The sequence below is a fragment of the Microtus oregoni genome, unplaced genomic scaffold, assembly GCF_018167655.1.
Source record: "Microtus oregoni isolate MIOR12 unplaced genomic scaffold, Mior012 000000F_ref0000247, whole genome shotgun sequence".
Classification (NCBI taxonomy): Eukaryota; Metazoa; Chordata; class Mammalia; order Rodentia; family Cricetidae; genus Microtus; species Microtus oregoni.
Genome location: NW_024543059.1, coordinates 48,132,066 through 48,151,975, shown reverse-complemented (window position 1 = coordinate 48,151,975; position 19,910 = coordinate 48,132,066). Strand labels below are relative to the sequence as shown.

At 37.4% G+C, this 19,910-nt stretch overlaps 1 protein-coding gene across 4 annotated transcripts in view; it reads right to left on the bottom strand.

Moving 5' to 3' along the window:
• Luzp2 (leucine zipper protein 2) overlaps nucleotides 1-19,910 on the bottom strand; it is a 404,363-nt gene that overhangs the window by 170,184 nt on the left and 214,269 nt on the right. For all 4 annotated transcript variants that reach the window (XM_041655646.1, XM_041655656.1, XM_041655677.1 and 1 more), the window contains one exon: nucleotides 7,878-7,940. In XM_041655646.1, the coding sequence (XP_041511580.1) occupies nucleotides 7,878-7,940 (63 nt within the window). The remainder of the gene's footprint in view (nucleotides 1-7,877; nucleotides 7,941-19,910) is intronic.

Here is a 19,910-nt window from a genome sequence, read left to right as displayed (position 1 = left end):
AATCTCTCCTGACAAAGTTATTCATCCAAAACTCTTCAATTTAGCCTCAGACAGATTTTTAGGACCAAGGGAGAAAGCCAGAATATCACAAGGATGTTCTTTAGGCCACTTACTAGTATTGTCTTCTGCAACATCTTGAACAGGGCCATCATTGCCTACATTGCTCCCAGCATCACTCTCTTCCATGCTTCCACTAATATGGCTCATTAAGCCCCCCTCCAAAACAAATTAAACTGCTTTCTTAATCCAGAGTCCCAAAGTCCATGTTCTGCAACAAGAAGCATGGTCAGACTATTACAGGAATACCCAGCTTCCTAGTACCAAATGAAATTTCAAAACCCCCAGCCAGGTCCAGTGCCTAGCTCTTTCTTTCTGTAGCCTATGGAACTGGATGTAACTCCCAGCTACTTCTCCAAAACCATATCTGCCTGAATGTTGCCATGCTTCCTACCAAGGTGATAATGGAGTAAACCTCTGCAGCTATAAGCAATCCTCAACTAAATGCTCTTTTTTTTTTTTTGTAAGAGTTGCTTTGGTCATGGTCTTTTTACAGCAATAGAATAGCGATTTAGACAGTGGGGGTAACAATAGAACTGCATTCTGTAGTCCTAGAAAAAAAAAAAGACAAAATTTAGAAATCATTTGGGCAAAATCATAGAGTTTAAGATTCCCCCCAGAGATCCCAGGGTGAATCTGTCCCTTTTCTCTTCCAAGGGGTGAGTTTCCTTCAGAGCTTCCCAAGGTGACTTGCCCCTTTTGTACTGTTGGCAGTCCTTGGCTCTAGCTGAAGTTTTTCTGTCTTCCAATCTCTCAGTCTCTCTTGTGTAGGTCAGGAAACAACTCTTTAGAGGGGTGCTTCCCTTTCAACATTGTGGGTCCACAGAGGGAACTCAAAACATCAAGCATGAAGATTTTTTTATCTACATTTATCTTACAGGCCTTCTGCTTCTTTATTATAAAGACATTTGTGAGTGATTTAAATCACTCTCAGTGTCAATCCAGGATAACTCATCATCTTAAAATTCTTAATTATTACATGAATAAATATGTTTAAAGCTAACGGTGGCATATGGTTTTGGTACATGTTTCAGGCAAATGTGTGTATTATTAAGGCAGTTTTGATTGAACAGTGTATAATTGGTAACATAATTGTTAATATGTAGAAATCCATAAAATCGCATTTTACATTAATTAGAAAAGAAAAAGGAAGAAATCAATGGTAGCTATCCTTATAACTGTAAAATTTTACCCTCAAAAGAACTTTGTGACTGGCATTAGTGTCTATGTTTAAACAACACTTAATTGCTAAAACTGAAATAGATATATTAGAGTATAAACTATTAGGATGGCAGATGGTGAGAAATGTTACATAGATTGATTATACATGTAGAAAGGTAGATAGATGGACAGACAAACGAATGATAAGTAGATAGAACTACTATGTCTTCCTATTCCTAAGTTCAGGCCTTGTTCTCCTTCCAAATACTGATAGTTCACAATATCTTGAAGAAGGAACGTAGAGTTTATAATTTTAAGTAATTATTTAAAAACATTTCCAATATTGTATACTAATGTGAGATAAATCAATAACCTGTACATATTTGTAAAAAATTAATATTTTAGTGCCATAAATGTATGTTCAATGATAGAATTATAAAAGTAGCTTGGTTGATGACCTTGATAACTGCAGACGGTCCATCTTTCTAAGACATGTACTAAGAACATGGCAGGAAACCTTGACAGTTGTTTTATAAAAATACAAGGAAACAGAAACATTTCTTGAATATTCAGAAATGCTCCAGGTAAATCAAAACACAATTTAAAGTAAGCCAGGCAACTGCTGCTATACCTATGGTCACTTCAGTGGATTCTCACTGAGATTGTTTGCACTCAGTGGACACCCACTGGGTTACATATGATCGTTTCTATAAACTAAATGTCTAAAATTACTGGCTCTGACAGCTGAAATTTAAAGAATCATCAGGATCTTAAAATCCAAATTCCTTATATTACTAGTGAAATTCACAGGTGAAAGTAACTGCATCACTAATGTTGGCAAAAGTCTCTCTTGACTTGGAGATGTGGCTTAGCAGATAATGTATCTCGCTTGCAGGGGATCTGAATTCTTTTCCTATCACCCACAGTGAGTGGCTTACAACCACCTGTAACTCCAGCTTCAAGGCATCTGAAATCTTCTGAACTCCAAGGACACCTTTATTTATGTCACACAGACACAAACACACATGCACATTATACCCATACACACATACCACACACACACATACAGACACACTCACACATGCACACAAACATCCATACACGCATACCACATGCTCACATGTACACATACAGACACACACACACACACACAGAGACACACACACACCCATCCACCCACCCCACACACAAACATGCAAACACACCCACACATGCACATACACCCATGCATATATATTACAAGCTCACACATGCACACACAGCACACACAGACATACACAAACATGCATACCTACCACATGCTCACATGCACACATACACACCACACACACACTTACACACACAAATAAAAATAAATCTTAAAAGGAATCCTTTTTTTTTTTTGAATCTCAACCCACATCAAGCTTTCTTTGTTTTGTTTTTACTTTTTTGTTTCTTTTCTTTTTTCTTTTTTTTTCATTTTTATTGAGCTCTACATTTTTCTCTGTTCCCCTCCCTGCCAATTCCCTCCCCTTCTACCTTCTCCCAAGGTCCCCATGCTCCCAATTTACTCAGGAGATCTTGTCTTTTTCTACTTCCCTTGTAGACTAAATCTATTTATGTCTCTCTTAGGGTCCTCATTATTGTCTAGGTTCTCTAGGATTGTGATTTGTGGGCTGTTTTCTTTCCTTTATGTGTGAGTACATTTGATAATTGTCTTTCTGGGTCTGGGTTACCTCAATCAAAATGCGAGCAGGAACGGATCATGCTTTTTTTTTTAAAAAAAAAATCTTTCCCTGCTTATTTTCTCCTTCCCTCTCTTCCCTTCCTTATTTCTAGTGATTTTATTTTTTGCTTTTTCAATGAAGTAAATCAGTAGCTGATGTAAGATCTGTCTCTCTGCTAAAGAAAAACAAACCAGGAGTACATTTTAGCAGCACTGATTAACATGCACCTTGCTGATCACTAATGATTTTTTTTTTTTTTGGTTTTTTTTCGAGACAGGGTTTCTCTGTAGCTTTGGTGCCCATCCCGGAACTAGCTCTTGTAGACCAGGCTGGCCTTGAACGATCACTGATGATTTTGAGCTACTCTAATCTCTATCTATGAAATGTATTTTATTTTTATTTACTTGTATGTGCATGTCTAAGAAACATACATGAATATGGAAAATGTGAAAAGAAATAATCCTCATAACTCCATAGTTTCAATTTTTGTGATATAGAAAGTTGCCCATTCTACTCAAATTGTGAAAAATACATACTAGTTAAGGCATATTTACTTATTTATTCATTTATAGCTTTATTTTTATTTTATTTTTATTAAAACAAGCTATCTTTTTTATTTTACATACCAATCCCAGTTCCCACTCCCTCTCCTCCTCCCATTTCCTCCCCCATCCCACCCTGCATCCACTCCTCATAGAAGGTAAGGCTCATTGCTTTCGGGAAAGTCCAAGGCCCTCCCTACTATATCTATACTGAGCAAGGTATCCAACCAAAGAGAAGAAGTTCCCAAAAAGCCAGTACAAGCAGTGGCGATAAATACTGATGCCACTACCAGTGGCCCCACAGTCTGCCCAGCCATACAACTGTCATCACCATTCAGAGGGACTAATTTTGTCCTCTGTGGGTTTTTTTCCTTGCTTGGCTGGAGTTGATGAGCTTCCACTAGCTCAGGTAGACTGTTTCAGTGGGTGACCCCATCTTGATCTTGACTTCTTTGCTCATGAATTATTTATTTTTACTCAACAAGCATTGATCAAAAGTCTCACATGGTCAAGAAAATGCATGGAGGATATAATACTGAAAAGTTAGTTTTTATTTGTGTAATTTAAAAAATAATCAGTATTCTTATTGTTAACATAACTGCACTACACACTTACTGTATATTAACAGGCAGATTTTATGCATCATGCCCTTTACTACTGAAAAGTGCAGAGTGCGAATGATAAGTAGATTAGTGGCTATGTAATCCAATCCAGAAACATTAAATGCTAGAAGGAGTCGAAGCGTAAGATGTGAAGATTTCCGTTATGCATTAATTTTATGAGGCTACAAATGGTCTTAGAAGGGAGGTTCATGGATTTTTATTTAGGTATAGTACAGAGGAATTATTTTTATGACATTGAAATAATGACCTTTGAGGGACTCTGGTTTCCACTTTGGTTGCTCTAAGTAATATTTTTATATTTGGAACTTTTACCGTCTTCCTCTAACGTTTCACACATGGGGTTCATTCATCTGCCCTCTCATGCGAGAAGCACTCCTTTTAGTTTTCTAGGTTTTCTGCAATGGAATTTCTCATAAATATCCTTTTCTTAAATCACTAATAATTTGTAAATTATTAACTCTTCTGTGTTCAGTCCATGTGTTTGAGTGACGACTAAGTGAGGTTCTACTAAGAGGAAGAAACCATGACAAGCTGACACTCAAGAGCTATATGGGCCCATAGAGCAGTGGTGATGCTGGTTCTAGGGTGCATAGAGCTGGGGATATGGGAAACAAGGGTCATGGAGTAATGAATCCAGGAAGACTAAAATAAAAGCAGCTCTCTATTTCTCTAAAGACACAGATGCGGAGGGGATTGTTTGTCTTGTGTTATGTCAGAAGATGCTTTCTGCCACCATTGATGTGGAGATGATGAACACATTAAAGATACATACAACAGGAAGATTGTAGACTCCTAACATTTAGAATGAGGAGGAAGTCCAGATGAAGGAGCATCTCTGAGAGAGTCACAGTACTTCAGTTTATTCGGCTTGCCTTGGGCTTCACAAATTATTAAACTGTGATCTACCTGTAGGGATAAGTCCCGCCCCTTAGGGGGTGTGTTCGCCTCGGGCTAATGTCTGCCTATAAATTTGGCGAGCAAGCTCCAAGCGCTTGCTTCTGCTTTCCTGGTCTCCACGGGAACGGTGGTTCTGTAAGTCTATTTCTACATTAAAGCTATATATATATTTTTACACTCTGTCTGCATTCATTTACGCCGTTACATCTACCTATGCTCTATGGTCTGGAACTCACCATAGAAAAGAATTTGGAAGTCAGGAGGTAATAGAAATGTCAGCTGGTTCCAAGATATATTTTCTTTTATCGCTTTGGTATCTTATCTTCTTCTCTAGTAAACCCTCCTTTCTCAAGGGAAATCTATCTGATTTAAGTTGAATAAAGCCTACACAACCTAAGAACAGAGGTATGAAGAATACATGACTAACTAAACTTCCTGTTTCCCTGGATGTAATGTTTGCTCTAGGCATGCCAGTAATTTAGAATCTTCTCTGGCAATTTCTGTTAAGTCAAGAAAATTATCATTATTCCCTGTTCTTATGATGGAGTGTGCGTGAAGTGAAGGTAGGGGTTTTTATTTACTTTGCAGAGAAACTATGAGGATATCTATGATATCTGTGAGTATAGGATAGAGGCCAAGTATACTTTGATATTTTTATTTGTCAAGTTTTGATTGCTTAAGCCATTCCTAAGAAAATACTTAAGCATACAGATTAATAAGTTAATCACCTCAAAATCTAATAATCTAATCACCTCAAAATCTAATAATGAATGTAATTGCTTACCATTGTTGGGGTTTAAACAAGTTTCAAGTGTTTAATGTGTATTGTTTTCACATGTTCTAAAATGCCAACAATTCAAAGTAGAAAAATGGTTGAGTGACTTTAACAAATGACACAAAACCAAAATTCACATTTACTTCTTTATGGAGAATTACAGGCATAATCCTCCATCAGGTAAGAAAAAAATGGTGCCAATATGGCTGTGAACATGGATGAACTCCCAATTTGAAAGATTCTAAATTTCCACAAATGTAAGTAGCTCACCAGTATTTTCAATAATAATTTACATAATGGAATTAGTTGCTCACAACTTGAAATGAGGGGGTGTCTAAGCAGGCCGTCAACTCCCCTGAAAGAACGAGTATCTCTACAATAAGTGAGTATTACCTTTGAAATGCCAAGTCAAAATTCCCTTGCTGAATAGAAAGTTCTTGGCTATAGCTATATACGATAGAGGCCATTTTCATATTTATTCTTCTGTGTATTACACTTTGGCCATTTCAATCACATTAGCTTTACTGTAAAGCCTCTTATAAGAGACACTTCCAGCCTTGATTCAGAAAGCAAACATATTCTTTGCTAGTTAGCTTGCTTGAAATTGCACTCAGAAACAACAAACCATCAAAATTAACCCCTTTCTTTCTCATGAATATGTAACTAGCAATCATTTTCACTCTAAGAAATAAAGCATTGTTTTTTGTGGTTGGTGAACATCCCAAAGTTTGAATTCTTTATTTCTTTCCAAAGACATGCAGCCTTACACTCAATATTTCTCATCCTTGCCTATTAAAAGTTGCGAAGATACTTTTGTTAATACACCAGAGACCAAAACTACTAGAATGATTTGAAAACTACCCAAATCATATTCACATCCACTTGGAAACTCAGAATGCCAACTTTGACAGGTAGGAGGTTTGCACATGCAATCACAACAAGACAACGTCATAATAGAGTAGAGTGGGTACTGAAGCTCAGAAATGGATTTTTCTACATAAAGAAGATAGTATATAATGCCTTTAGACATGGAAGAGAGTCCCTATGGAGCCACAGGCATGAACTGAAGTGGTACTCCTCCAGGTCAGGCAGTGGTGCTACCTTAAGACTAGGAGGAAACTGGGAGGGATCATGTCCCAAACCTTCAGACAGACCTGAGCTACACTGATTTTATTTCTGACATCTTGCCTCCAGATCCTTGAGGCAGCTAAGTTCTGCCATGCTGAGCTGCCTGGTCATTGGCACTGTCCCCAGTAGCTCTAGGGACTCAAGAGGATGATTCATAGTATGTCGTAAAGACTACGTCAGAGTTACACATAACAACGGGCTGGTCAAGAGTCATCCCAAGAACGGCAAGTCACCAGAAATAAGGTTATAATGATGCAAGGAAATATTACTAAAATATTCCGAGTGCATCTTGGGCTCAGGGTGTGTGTGAGGCAAAACTTAGCACCTGTTCATCTATGGGCAGTACAGGAATCCATTAAGAATAGTGACCCGAAGCACACCATTACATTATGAAATACCTTATCCCCTCCACAGCACTGTGTTCAATGAAGCAAGAGGATGGAATGATTACCTTAGAGATATTTACTGCCACATATTTTCAGAGTTGAACTGAAGTGGGTTTTCTTTTTAATTTACTAGAGTTTGCTCTGCAACAATGTTCATTGACCATTGACATTTAGTTCTTTTGTTGTTTACTTCATTTATAGTCTCCTTTTAAGAAACTTAAAACTGCTTGTTCATAAAGTAAATATCCACACGCATCATTTCTTATCATTTTAGGGCAGTTAGAAACATCAGATGATAATCTTTAACAGGGGCTTCTGCATGTAGAGAACGATAAATTAAAAATTAGATTTAATATTCAAACCTAGAAGTAGTTTCCAATCATCTTGAATAATAAAAATCAGTGGAATAAAGTTCTTTCTACTTCCTAAGCCCATTGCAGCTGTGAGATAGTAATTCTTCACAGCACTTTTGTTCTCTGTTATTATATTACTGCAGCTCAGCTGAGCACTCAAATTCTCCAAACTTATGGTTAAAAATCTACGTGCATTTTCTTTGTGTATTCTTTGATTAGTGTACAATTTTCTTGTAACATGAAAGTTACCTCATTCTGTAGGTCACGAATCATTTTGCTCTTTCTTTCCACTTCAGTCTTCAAAAAATTAATCTGAAAAAAATAGAAGAGTATGCATATACATTCTCAATATATTACTATGTTTTTTACTTTATATTATTTTGAGGTATCCTGAAATTATTACAGTTTTAATATAAACGTTCAAAAAGAAAAGATCAAAGGTTTCATTAACCAAAACCTTAATTTCCTAGATCTTTATTCAATTTGATATATATGTGTATATATATACATATATATTTCATTACATTAAAGCTTATGTAAGTTTTCAAAGGCACAATTTTATATTAGTGAAATGTATTCATGTTCTTTTTAATAACAGCTAATCTACATTTGTTTTCAACAAATTATGGAACTGATTAAATTAGGGCTACTGATATCAAAAACTCAATCAAGGTAGTAAAGATTACAGTAACTGATATAACTCCAAATATAGTGAATTAAATAATTTTGGTTCTTTTGAAGGGAAGCAGAAGGCCAGCATTCAGTTCCACCATCTACATCCATCTTTTCATGGCAGCTTCCATTATGACTGTTTCCCAGGTAGCATGCATGAGAAATCCACAACCCAGTAAAAGATACCTGAGATTTTGACTCTAAACTATAGAAGCATCTGTTGTCTTTTCTGTGGTGTTTCAGCTAAGGCACCCAGAGAGAACCAGCTGTTCTGTAGCTCACATAGGTAGCAGGTGTTACTGACATCATTTAGTTGAGGAAAGTCAAATGACATGTTCAGATGATTATCAAGACGAGAATAGCAGGTTGCAGAGAGATGTAATGAAGTCAGTATACACAGGTATTTGAGTCACATGGGTAGAGAGGTATAAGAATGATTCCAGATGGAGTCTCTGTTGTCTTTGAGAGCTGAAACAGCTGTACTACTTTCTTGAAGACTCTAGCACCTGACTCCTGATCTTTGCTTTCTATAAAGGGCTGCTGGAGCCTTATGTTACCTGTAAGCACCCTGTCCTTAGAGAATTCATGAACAAAATAGCTTCATCTGTCACTTAAAACTCAAGCCAAATCATTTGATAGTGATGGCATATATAAAACAGAAAATGGTTAAGAACTACCAGGTCTATTATTTCGATCATTAATTCTTGAGGCAAATTTAAACTATGGGGATGCTTTTGTCAAGGAAATATCACTAATCACAATCACTGTCCCATTACATGGGGGAATTCAAGACCTTTGGTAATCCAAAATAATTACCTGTAATGGCAAGATGCTATTTAAAATTTATATATCTGCAAAATCAGGGCATGCTTTCGGATAGATGAATTTCATAGCTAGTTCTACACATAAGTATTTTATTGGAAACAAAATCTTTAAATTGTGAAATAGTTGAAGCACTCTTAGTTTCATTCATAATCTATTCTGATGCCAAACCTTTATTTATTGATAGATTCAGTATGCTTGCATTGCTAATATTCACATTTATTAGGACTATACTGAAATAGATTTCTGTATCAGGCCTGTAATTCTTTAAATACTCCACACAGCCATATGAGAATATGAAACTCAAATATATTCAGAATATTTTAAAATATTAGCATTTTGAGATCACTGGTTTAGAATCCCAGAAGGATATAACTTCCCTGCAGAAATAAGTATTCCTGGTATTGACTTCAATAATGGTTTTCAGAGACAAGAATACCAAGTATGTGCTGTGTGTGAAGCATGGAAGAAAGGAACGTCTTTATGCTTGGTGAGGCTAGAAGCTTTGAGGCAAGTCTTGCTTTAGAATAACGTCTCATCCAAGACAAGTTGAGCTATAAAAGTTAACAGGAGTCATGAAATGCTTCCAAACACCATTAATATCTTTAATTATCATCGTCACACCTGCTAGCCTGTTATCCATGTTGTCTGCCAGGCTTTGGAAAGGCGGACCCAAAGCTGAATGATTTCCTACTGCAATGTCCATGCAAAGATAAAAACAAATCTTTCTGTCTTCATAAAAAGTGTGTTGGAACATGATCATTTCAAGGGGCATCGACTGTTCACATAATACAATTTTTTAGAAATATATTCTTTTTCATATTTTATGACTTAATAAACAGGTTTGTTATTGTATTTCACAGAATTTTATTTTGGACCTGGAAAATACTTTACTTATTGTAACTCTTTTAAGAAGAATTGTACAATCTTTCATTTGTATAAAAAGGTCACAATTCAAAATTCAATCAAGGTCACCATAAAAGTATCTTTCCTTTAAATATGAAACAGTATAACAATATTTGTAAACTCAAATACAATCTCCCATCAGAACGAGAGCAAGGCAATTATAAAAACCTACCTTCCTTGCACAACTGTAATTACTGTAGTAGTATTAGAAGGCAAAATAATTAGTGATTGATTTGCAACAGTAGACTTGTCCAGCACACACATTCATTCAATGTTTAGCATAGGGTGTTTACGTAGAAAGAAAAATCCCAAGTTAGAGGTTCATCAATCTGCTCTTACAATGTCTTCCCAAATGAGTAAAAGGTAAAACTTCACTCACTTGAAAGATGAAAAATTTGCATTTCACATGTTTGTCCCAGATTTTCTTTATTGGCCTGTTTATGAACACCAGGATACTCACATAGTCTTCTTTGGCAGGCCTTCAGGGAACACAAGAGTGAGGAAAGCTCTTTGACACAAGGATTATTTCTTAGCATGCTTTCTGGGCTGGTTAATCTTCATTTCCAGCTTGATTAGATCTAGATAATCCAGGGAAACACTCATAAAGCTATCTGTAAAGGAGTTTCCAGAGAGGTTTTATTGAGAAGGTAGGAGCCAACCTGAAGGTGGGTTTCATCACCCCAGGTGATAGATGACTAAAGAAAAAAATAAAACACAAATAACTGAGAAGTACTTAAAGAAATATTCAACTCCTTAGTCTTCAGGGAAATGAAAATCAAAATACTTTGAGATTTTTTCTTACACCAGTCAGAATGCCCAAGACAAAAAAGAATAAAGAAAGAAAGAAAGAAAGAAAGAAAGGAAGAAAGAAAGAAAGAAAGAAAGGAATGACAGCTAATGACGGCAAGGTGTGGAGTAAGAGACATGCATTTCTGTGGGAGTGCAAACTTGTACACCCATTATGGCAATCAGTACAGTGGTTCCTCAAGAAGATGGGAACTGACCTACCTCAAGGCTGAGCAATATCACTTTTGGGAATATACCCAAAGGACTCTGCATCTTAATACAGAGACAATTGCTCACCATTGTTCATTTCTGCTCTATTCATAATAGCTGGAAATTAGAAACAGCCTAAATGACCCTCAGTGGAAGAATTGATGAGGAAAATGTGGTACCCTTATAAAATAGACTATTACTTAGCTGTTAAAAAATGAAATCACAAAATACTCAGATAAATTACTGGAGCTGGAAAAAAAATCATTTTGAGTAAAACAACCTAGATCCCAAATAACAATAGGGCATATATTCACGTATATGTGAATGCTAGCTGTTAAGTCGATAAGAAGGCTACACTTAATTTGATAAAGAGGTTAGGTATAGAGTTAGGAACTGGTGTGTCAGAGATAGGGGAAGTTTGTACTATCTTAGGAAAGGCAGATAGAATAGATAGTTATGGATGGATGTTGTGGGTGCGGGTGCTGGAACAGGAGGAAGAGGAAGGAGGTCAGTAAAGGAAAGAACTTGTTGAGGCCAGCAAAAACTAAGGGTCATTTGAGGGGTCATATGGAAATCTAGTCCAGCAGAAGCTTTCTAAAACACATGTGAAGGTGATCTTAATGGAATGGCCAAGTAATGGGGTAATGAGGGAAAGAAACCCCAACTAAACATCTTTCATCACCAAATAAAGCCTCCAGTTCCAGGAGTGGGTCACATCTAATCTAAGTCTTGGTCAAAGAGACCCCATAGGCCTATTGCTGAAGAAAAAAGCCTACACAAATCATTAAATATGGAGAAGTCGAACTGGTGCCTGTATAAACCATTCCTACTGAACAGTGTTCATGATACTCGAAGATACTCTGTACACTTCCAAATGAGAAAGGTAAACATTAATCCAGCTACAATACCTTAGATAAACAAAGGTGTCCTCCCTGCAAGATGTGCTAGTGCAGTAGCGGCACAAAGCTTTTGGGAGTCACCAACTAATCCCTGATTAAATTTAAGGTCCACTTCATGAAACGGAACCTATGCCTGACGCTGCTGGTGCAGTCTAGTACCTGAGACTAGACAGGCCAGAGACCTTAAGGGAAAACAAAATACTGCCATTCTGCTGAAGTAACATGAGAATACAGTGACTCCTAACAGCTTCTGATCTCCTCAGTTCACTGTTATCCTTAACCATCAGCAGAGAAGGGTTTTATTACAGTAGATGCAAATAAACACAGAGACCCTACTGCTGGACCAGCTGTGGAGAAACCATCCTAAATGGGATGTCTCCATCAATTCCCCTCTTTCAGGGCTCAAGGAAACCCGTGGAGGAAGCAGATCGGATGAAGGACACCAAGAAACTAAATGACTGGTGGAGGAAGGTCATTGGTTAAGTAATAAATAAACTGCTTGGCCCTCATAGGTTAAAACCTAGGTGGGTGGAGTAAACAGAACAAAATGCTGGGAGGAAGAGGAAGTGAGCTCAGAGACGCCATGTTCCCCTCTCCCGGGTAGACGCAATAGCTCTGCTCTCTGAGGCAGATGCAATGAAGTCCAACCCAGCATGGACGTAGGCTAGAATCTTCCCAGTAAGACTGATGCTACACAGATTATTAGAGATGGGTTGATCGGGATATGAGAATTAGCCTGTAAGAGCTAGAGTTAATGGGCCAAGCAGTGTTTAAAAGAATACAGTGTCCGGGTAATTATTTCGGGGCATAAGCTAGCAGGCGGCCAGGGTGCTGGGGAAGCAGCCCCGCCGCTCCTAACACTAGAAATGACAGCAAGATGGTGCAAAGAGGAAGCCACAGAGATTGTGGTAGCAGCCTGCACAAGATTTGCACAGGTCTGGGCCAGATGGGGTCCCATGATGAGAAGGGAAGTGGACATAAGACCACATCGTTAGGCCAGGAGCTATCTCCAAATGATAACCATAAATAAATAGGAAAATTAGTTTCCTCCAACTGAGTCTCACTGCATATACAAACCACTCTTAAGGCCAAGGCCCAATGCCCACCAGTAAATGGCCAACACAAAATGAACTCAGTGGCACTTTTGGAGGCTCTTTACCCATAATGCTTTGTCAGGGCTCTTTGTTGTTTTCTTGGTTTTAACCATACAAGTCTTTAGTATATACATATATATATATATATATATATATATATATATATATATATATACACACACACACACACACATATATAATCTTTTTGTTTTTCTGCTTTTTTGTTTTTATTTTATTTTTTTCTTTTTGTGTCTTTATGTAATTTCTGCATGTGCAAAATATGTGCTTGCCTCTGTGTTGATATTTTTTCTTGAACTTTATAGTTCTTTCGTTTCTGTTTTTGTTTGTGTTTCTGTCCGATTCTGCTTAGTTTGTTTTTATTTATCTAGTTTTATTTTTATTATGCTTCTGGATGCCTCTTTGTATTCTACTGGGAGAGAGAAAGAATAGAGTATATATAGATTTAGGTGGGTAGGGAAGTGGGAAGGACATGGGAGCAGTTGGGAGAGGAGAACCATAATAACTGTATTAAAAAATATCTATTTTCAATGAAAATAAAAAGAAGCCAAGCAGACAAACTGAGAACCAGGAAAGACGTCTCTGTGCTTGCTGCGTGCAGATACACTGTGACCAGGTTCATCATGATGCTGTTACTGTATCTTGATGGACTTTATCGACTGTTCATCATCATCCGCTTCTTATTTATTTATTATATTGAGCTCTACATTTTTCTCTGCTCCCCTCATTGCCTCTCCCCTCCCCTTCAACCCTCTCCCAAGGTCCCCATGCTCCCAATTTACTCAGGAGATCTTGTCTTTTTCTACTTCCCATACTGATTAGATCCATGTACATCTCTCTTGGGGTCCTCTTCTTTATTTAAAGTGCTTTTAATTAGATATATTGAGACATCAACAAGAAAAGTTCTCAGTGTCAGGACTGGTGGACATATGTAGTAACTCTTTTCTTGGAAGGAAACTCCAAGAGGCTTTCCATGGTCTCTACTGACTCATATTCTCAGCAAAGTGCACAAATATCTTTATGATACAAAGAAATGTGTAGCTGTCTGGAGAAGCCAAGGCCCAGTTTAAGTACTTCATTCTTCTTCATTGGTCTATGATTACAAATTTATTTCAATATCATACTGCTTTGACATGATATTACTGGAGAACAGTCTACACTAAGAGTTAATGCTAAGAGAGACATACATAGATCTAATCTACCTGGAAAATACAAAAGGACAAGATCTCCTGAGTAAATTGGGAGCATGAGGGACCTTGAGAGAGGGTTGAAGGGGAAGGGAGAGGCAGGGAGGGGAGCAGAGAAAAATGTAGAGCTCAATAAAAAAAATCAATAAAAATTTTAAAAAAGATATAATGCTTCCAGTTTGGCATGTTTTTATTGCTACTTTTTTTCTTTTATTGAAGATATGTTATCGTACAAAATTTTCTGATTATGGTTTACCCTTTGGTAGGGTTTGTTGAAGGAGGCAGAAGCAGGAGGATCACAAGTTGTTTTGTTTTTTAATCTAGATAAGTTCAGCTAGGGAATTTTCTTTTTCAATGTCATTTATGTGATTTTTTTGTAGATCGTTGAAGGTTTTTATAGGCATTTTTGGTAGAGATCTCATTGGATCTGTAGTTCTTATTGGGCAGTGGGAAAGTTTTCATACCATTGAGTCTACCTCCATGAACATAGGAAACATTCCAGTGTGTGTGTGTGTGTGTGTATGTATGTGTGGTGTGGTGTAAGTGGTGTGTGTGTGTGATGTATATGTGTTATGTCTGTGGTGTGTACATGTTATGTATGTGGTGTGTGTGATATGGATGTGTTACTTATGTGGTGTGTGTGTGTGGTGTATGTGGTTTGTGTGGTGTATGTAGTATATGGGTATGGTGTGTATGTGGTATGTGTATATAGTGTGTGTGTGGTGTGTGTGAGGTGTATGTGGTGTGTGTGTGGTGTGGTGTGTGGTGTGTGTGTGGTGTGTATGTAGTGTATATGTGGTGTGTCTGTGATATGGGTGCATGCAGTGTGTTTCTGGTATGCATATTGTGTGTGGTGTGTGTGTATGGTGTATGTCTGCAGTGTGTGTATATGGTATCTGTGTGGTGTGTGTTGTGGTGTGTGATGTATATGTAGTGTGTATGTATGTTATATATGATGTGTGCTTGTGTTCTGTATGTGTGGTGTCCTCTCTGTGTGTTGCTTGTTTTGGTTAATGAATAAAGAAACTGCCTTGGCCTGATATGGCAGAACTTAGGTAGGCAGAGAAGACAGAACTGAATTATGAGAGGAAGAAAGGAGAGTCAGAGATGTCATGGATCCGCTGCTGATACATGCTGGGAATTTTACCTGGTAAGCCACTGCCACATGGCAATACACAGATTAATAGAAATGGACTAAATTAAGATGTGAGAGTTAGCCAATAAGAAACTAGAAATAATGGACCAAGCAGTGATTTAATTAATACAGTTTCTGTGTGGTTATTTCTGGGATAAGCTAGCCGGACAATCAAGATGGACAAGTAGCTCTCCTCCTTGCAATGTGTGTATGGAGTATGTATGCCGTGTGTGTGTGTGTCTGGTATGTGTGTTCTGTTTGTATGTGTTATGTGTATGTTGTGTGTGTTTATGTGGTGTACATGTGTGGTGTGTGTATGTGGTATATGTGGTTGTGTGGTGTGTACTTCTTTAATTATCAAAGAAATGCTATTATAATTTTTATGATAGGTGTATTTCCTCTATTCTGTTAAATGCATTCCTGTTAATCTGTAGCCATTGTAAAGCACATTGAACCAGTATCTGTATTAGCTAGTTCACTATCAGGACATGAAAACACTATTCACATTTATGAGTTTTGTACCCTTAAGCACTGAGGAATTCAATCATGATTTAAAAGACCTTTCTGGTAAAGTTTTTTTTTTGGGGGGGGGCGGTTTGATATATTTGATCATAGCATCTGCAGAAGTGATGATCTGAATTTCACTTTTCCAATTTGGATGTCTAAAAGTCATGGCAAATTAGAATTTTTTTTCTTGCTCTAAGTGTCATAAAGCTTTCAAACTTTCAATATTTACTATAATATTAGCCTTTTGAGTCTGTAAAGGATCTGTGCATTAAGATATAGACCTTTGTTTCCTAATTCATTCATTTTTGCATGAAGTGATTGCATTTTATCAAGTGTCTTTTGTGAATCTGTTGATCATGTATTCTTTATCTTCATATTATTGATACAGAATGCTTCCATTATTAATACAAAAATTTGAACCATCCTTGAATTCTTTGATATGAATTCACTTCTCTGTCATAAATAATCTTTTATAACTGATTTAACAAGTTTGATATCATCTTGTTTAATGTAACTGCAGCATTGTTCGTGAAGATCATTGCTTGCCATTTGCTCTTGGTGCCATTAAGTGGCCTTGCCAGGCACATTTGTAAAAATTCCATTGTCATTATTTATTTACTTTTTAAAATAACTTTATTGGAGATTTCTCAGATATTTGTAACAGTTTACACTATCGATGGTATTTTAACAATATTTGGTCACTTGCTCTGCTTTGCTCTTATTTATAGATTGATGGGTTTGAAGCTGTGTGTGTGTGAAGTTTTACTGCTTAGGGCAGAGCAGAGTGTGATAATTTCAGTGTTTCCTGGGGTTTGCAAAGCCATTGCTAGTAACACCTTTGTTCTGTAAAGATTTTTCCTTAGAAAACATTAGTATCTTGGCAACTGTTTTCCTTAAATGTTATTTTGTGTTCATTTTCCTAAGTTGATCATGATGCAAAAGTTTCAGTTTTCAAATTTAGCATCTTTATATACATTTTCCAATATTTTAAATTTTATTATGTCCCATTTTAAGATTTTGTGTTAATATAGTTAAACTATTTCGCTTCATTGTGATTTCAAATACATCAGGAGTTTTGTTACTTTGGAAGCTTGCTTGCTTTTCTTAGTAGTGTTCTAGTTCTGCTGTTATGTGTGTGGGGCTAACACAACTCACGTAGATATTTGATCATCCCCTGTCCCGGGAAGTTCCAAGGAGTCCATTCCCATGAAAGTTTTGTCACATCAAGAGTTCCCACTATGGAAATCCAATGTCTGCACCGAATTATACTTGCTGTTATCCCCACAATTTTCCTTTCATCTCCTTAGTTCTTTGCAGGGAAGATCAAAGAAAACGAAAAGAGTCCTTCCCTTTCCACACCTGGACTCACCTCAGGAGAGGCTTTCTTTGAAGTTGGTCACTTGGAATCTTTGCTTTATTCTATGAGCTGCTCTTTTTGTAATGCATACATTTTATGGTTTTTGCTGTCACATTGGGTGATGTGACGAGTTTTTTAACTTCAGTTCAGGAATGAAGCAAATCGTATGGTACTTCTTCACATCATCTCACTGCCTTAGAACTAGCAATATTAAAAAATGATGACAGCTTAGGTTGAGAATTGTTTTTTCTCATTATAATCTTCCAACACATATAATGCATAAAGGACATATGTTTTATTTTGTAATATAATTCTTTATTTCCCAACACATGATCATTCTGAAACAGCACCATGTGTCTACATACACTTTTGTATATGTGCATATTTCTAAATATTGGCACACATGTGACTTTAAAAATATTTAAAACAATTATATTAAATAACAATGATAGTGTATCTGTAGGTAAGAAAATACAAAGCATTACCAAAATTGAGTTGTCTTGCAATTACTAAATAGAATGAAGTCTCGGGTGTTTAGTCAGAGATCATTGTCAGATTGGTGATACAGCTCACGTCTGTGACAGGAACCTTAGTGATTCTGAACTTCAGATCAGTCTCACACAGCTCATTGTCAACCTGTAGGAGGAGCTGCTGGAGACCAATAATAGTGTCCTCTTTCTGTAACTAAATGGTTTTGATTAGCAATGACTTTGCATCGAAATGAAGAACATCCCTAATGATTCAGAGCAGACTACATTATGTGAGTCTCCCCTTGCCAGACATTAATCCTATGTCATCATTGACAATGCTTACTGTGACATTAGTGGGTGGTAGTGGCAATGATAGCCTACAATTCTGAAGTTAGCTACAATTCATCATCCCTTCTGCTTAGTACTTTGTGTGCACAGAATCATAATCATCAATGAAGAGCTTTGTAAGTAGTCAATAGGACAGCCTAGGGGAAATGAAATGACCATATATGAATTTGTAATAAAATGGTGGGCAGAGAGGGAAGGACAGACTATCACTTTCATGTCTACTATAGCCTATAAGCCAGATATAATTATACCTTCAATTATAATAATATTATTTTATTTCTATATAATAATATCATATTTTAATAGTATATTATTGTTATTTTAATAACAATAACAGTACTTATTATTTTAATGTGATACACTGTCTTAATTGGATAAATAAGCAAACTGTCAGAACCTGATCAAGTCCACAGAATCCTGTTCCTCTAGGAATTATCCTCAGAATCCTCAGAACAGAATGTTTTTTTTTTTAAATTAAATACTTTTTTTTTATTGAGAAAAGGAAAAAAAAAGTTTCCCCCTCCTCCCAGCCTCCCATTTCCCTCCTCCTCTTCCCATCCTTCTCCCCCTCCCCCACTCCTCTCCCTCTCCCTCTCCAGTCCAAAGAGCAGTCAGGGTTCCCTGCCCTGTGGAAAGTCCAAGGTCCTCCCCCTCCGTCCATGTCTAGGAAGGTGAACATCCAAACTGGCTAGGCTCCCACAAAGCCAGAACATGAAGTACAGAATGTTAAGCCAGTCTCCACAAGCAGGTTTAGGCTCAGGAGAAATGTGAGGGAAGTGGGGATAGGAGTGTCACAGCTCTCAGGGAAATCCACCAAGAGGGTACAGAGAGCATGCTGGGTGGGGCACAGGGGTTGTACTCTGTACCCAGGGCATTTTCACACCTGGATATTCTATCTTGGGCCTGTGCTCTTTCAAGAGTGACAGTGTTCTTTTTGGACCTCGTCTGTATACAGTGTGGTTATCTCTGTGGTGTGTACCTTGGTTGCTCTGCCCACTAGCAATGTAAAGCAGCCACAAGTTTACCTCCTGTGAGCTACAGCTTCTTAGGAATCAATTGATAAAACAACAGGGCTTTGTGACAAGGGTCTGAGAAAATAGTGAATACAGCATATCTGTTCTCAAGGCCACCACTTTATCAGATTAAATTCCCCAAGATAAATTCAAATGAAGTCATATTGGGCAAAGCACAAATGAGATCACAGACAGATATCCAACATTCTAAGTCCATATTGGGGGAAATGCTGACTAGGAAGACACTAAAACCTGCCCATTCTTTTACAGAAGGTTTGGTTCCTAGATAGCCAAGCACTATGACGTCTTACATAAAATCACCTAGTGTTTTCATTTGGCCTAAGCACGTGTTATCTGGAAGAGATGATGAGAACTTACCAGGAAACATTCCTAAGATAGCAAAGCAGACTCCCCTTAGGACTCAGCAGTCCTGGGTGACAAACTGAACTGAGGTTCATTATCAAAACTCCACTCTCCAACCAATGTTTATAGAAGCTTTGCACATAAAAGGCTCAGGTGAGCCTGGGCTTCCAATAATTGAACAAGATAGATACCTGCATTAATCTTGTGTCTGGTTTCTAAAACTGAGGTTGGATTTTATTGGCACTCTGGAAGGAGTCTGATCCAAGAACCATGTACTGGACCAGCTTCTTTCTCACTAGCCTGATAATGTGCTTGAAATACCCTTCTCTCTCTTCCTGCCTTCTTCCCTGGAGCCACAATAAGTCATGTACTCTCAGGACCATACTTTCAAATAACAATCAATCAGCTGAAGAATAACACTCTCTAGTGCCACTCCAGACCACTTCAGACCTTCCTTAGTGACCTTAGGGGTGGATACCCACAATGTGGGGGAAG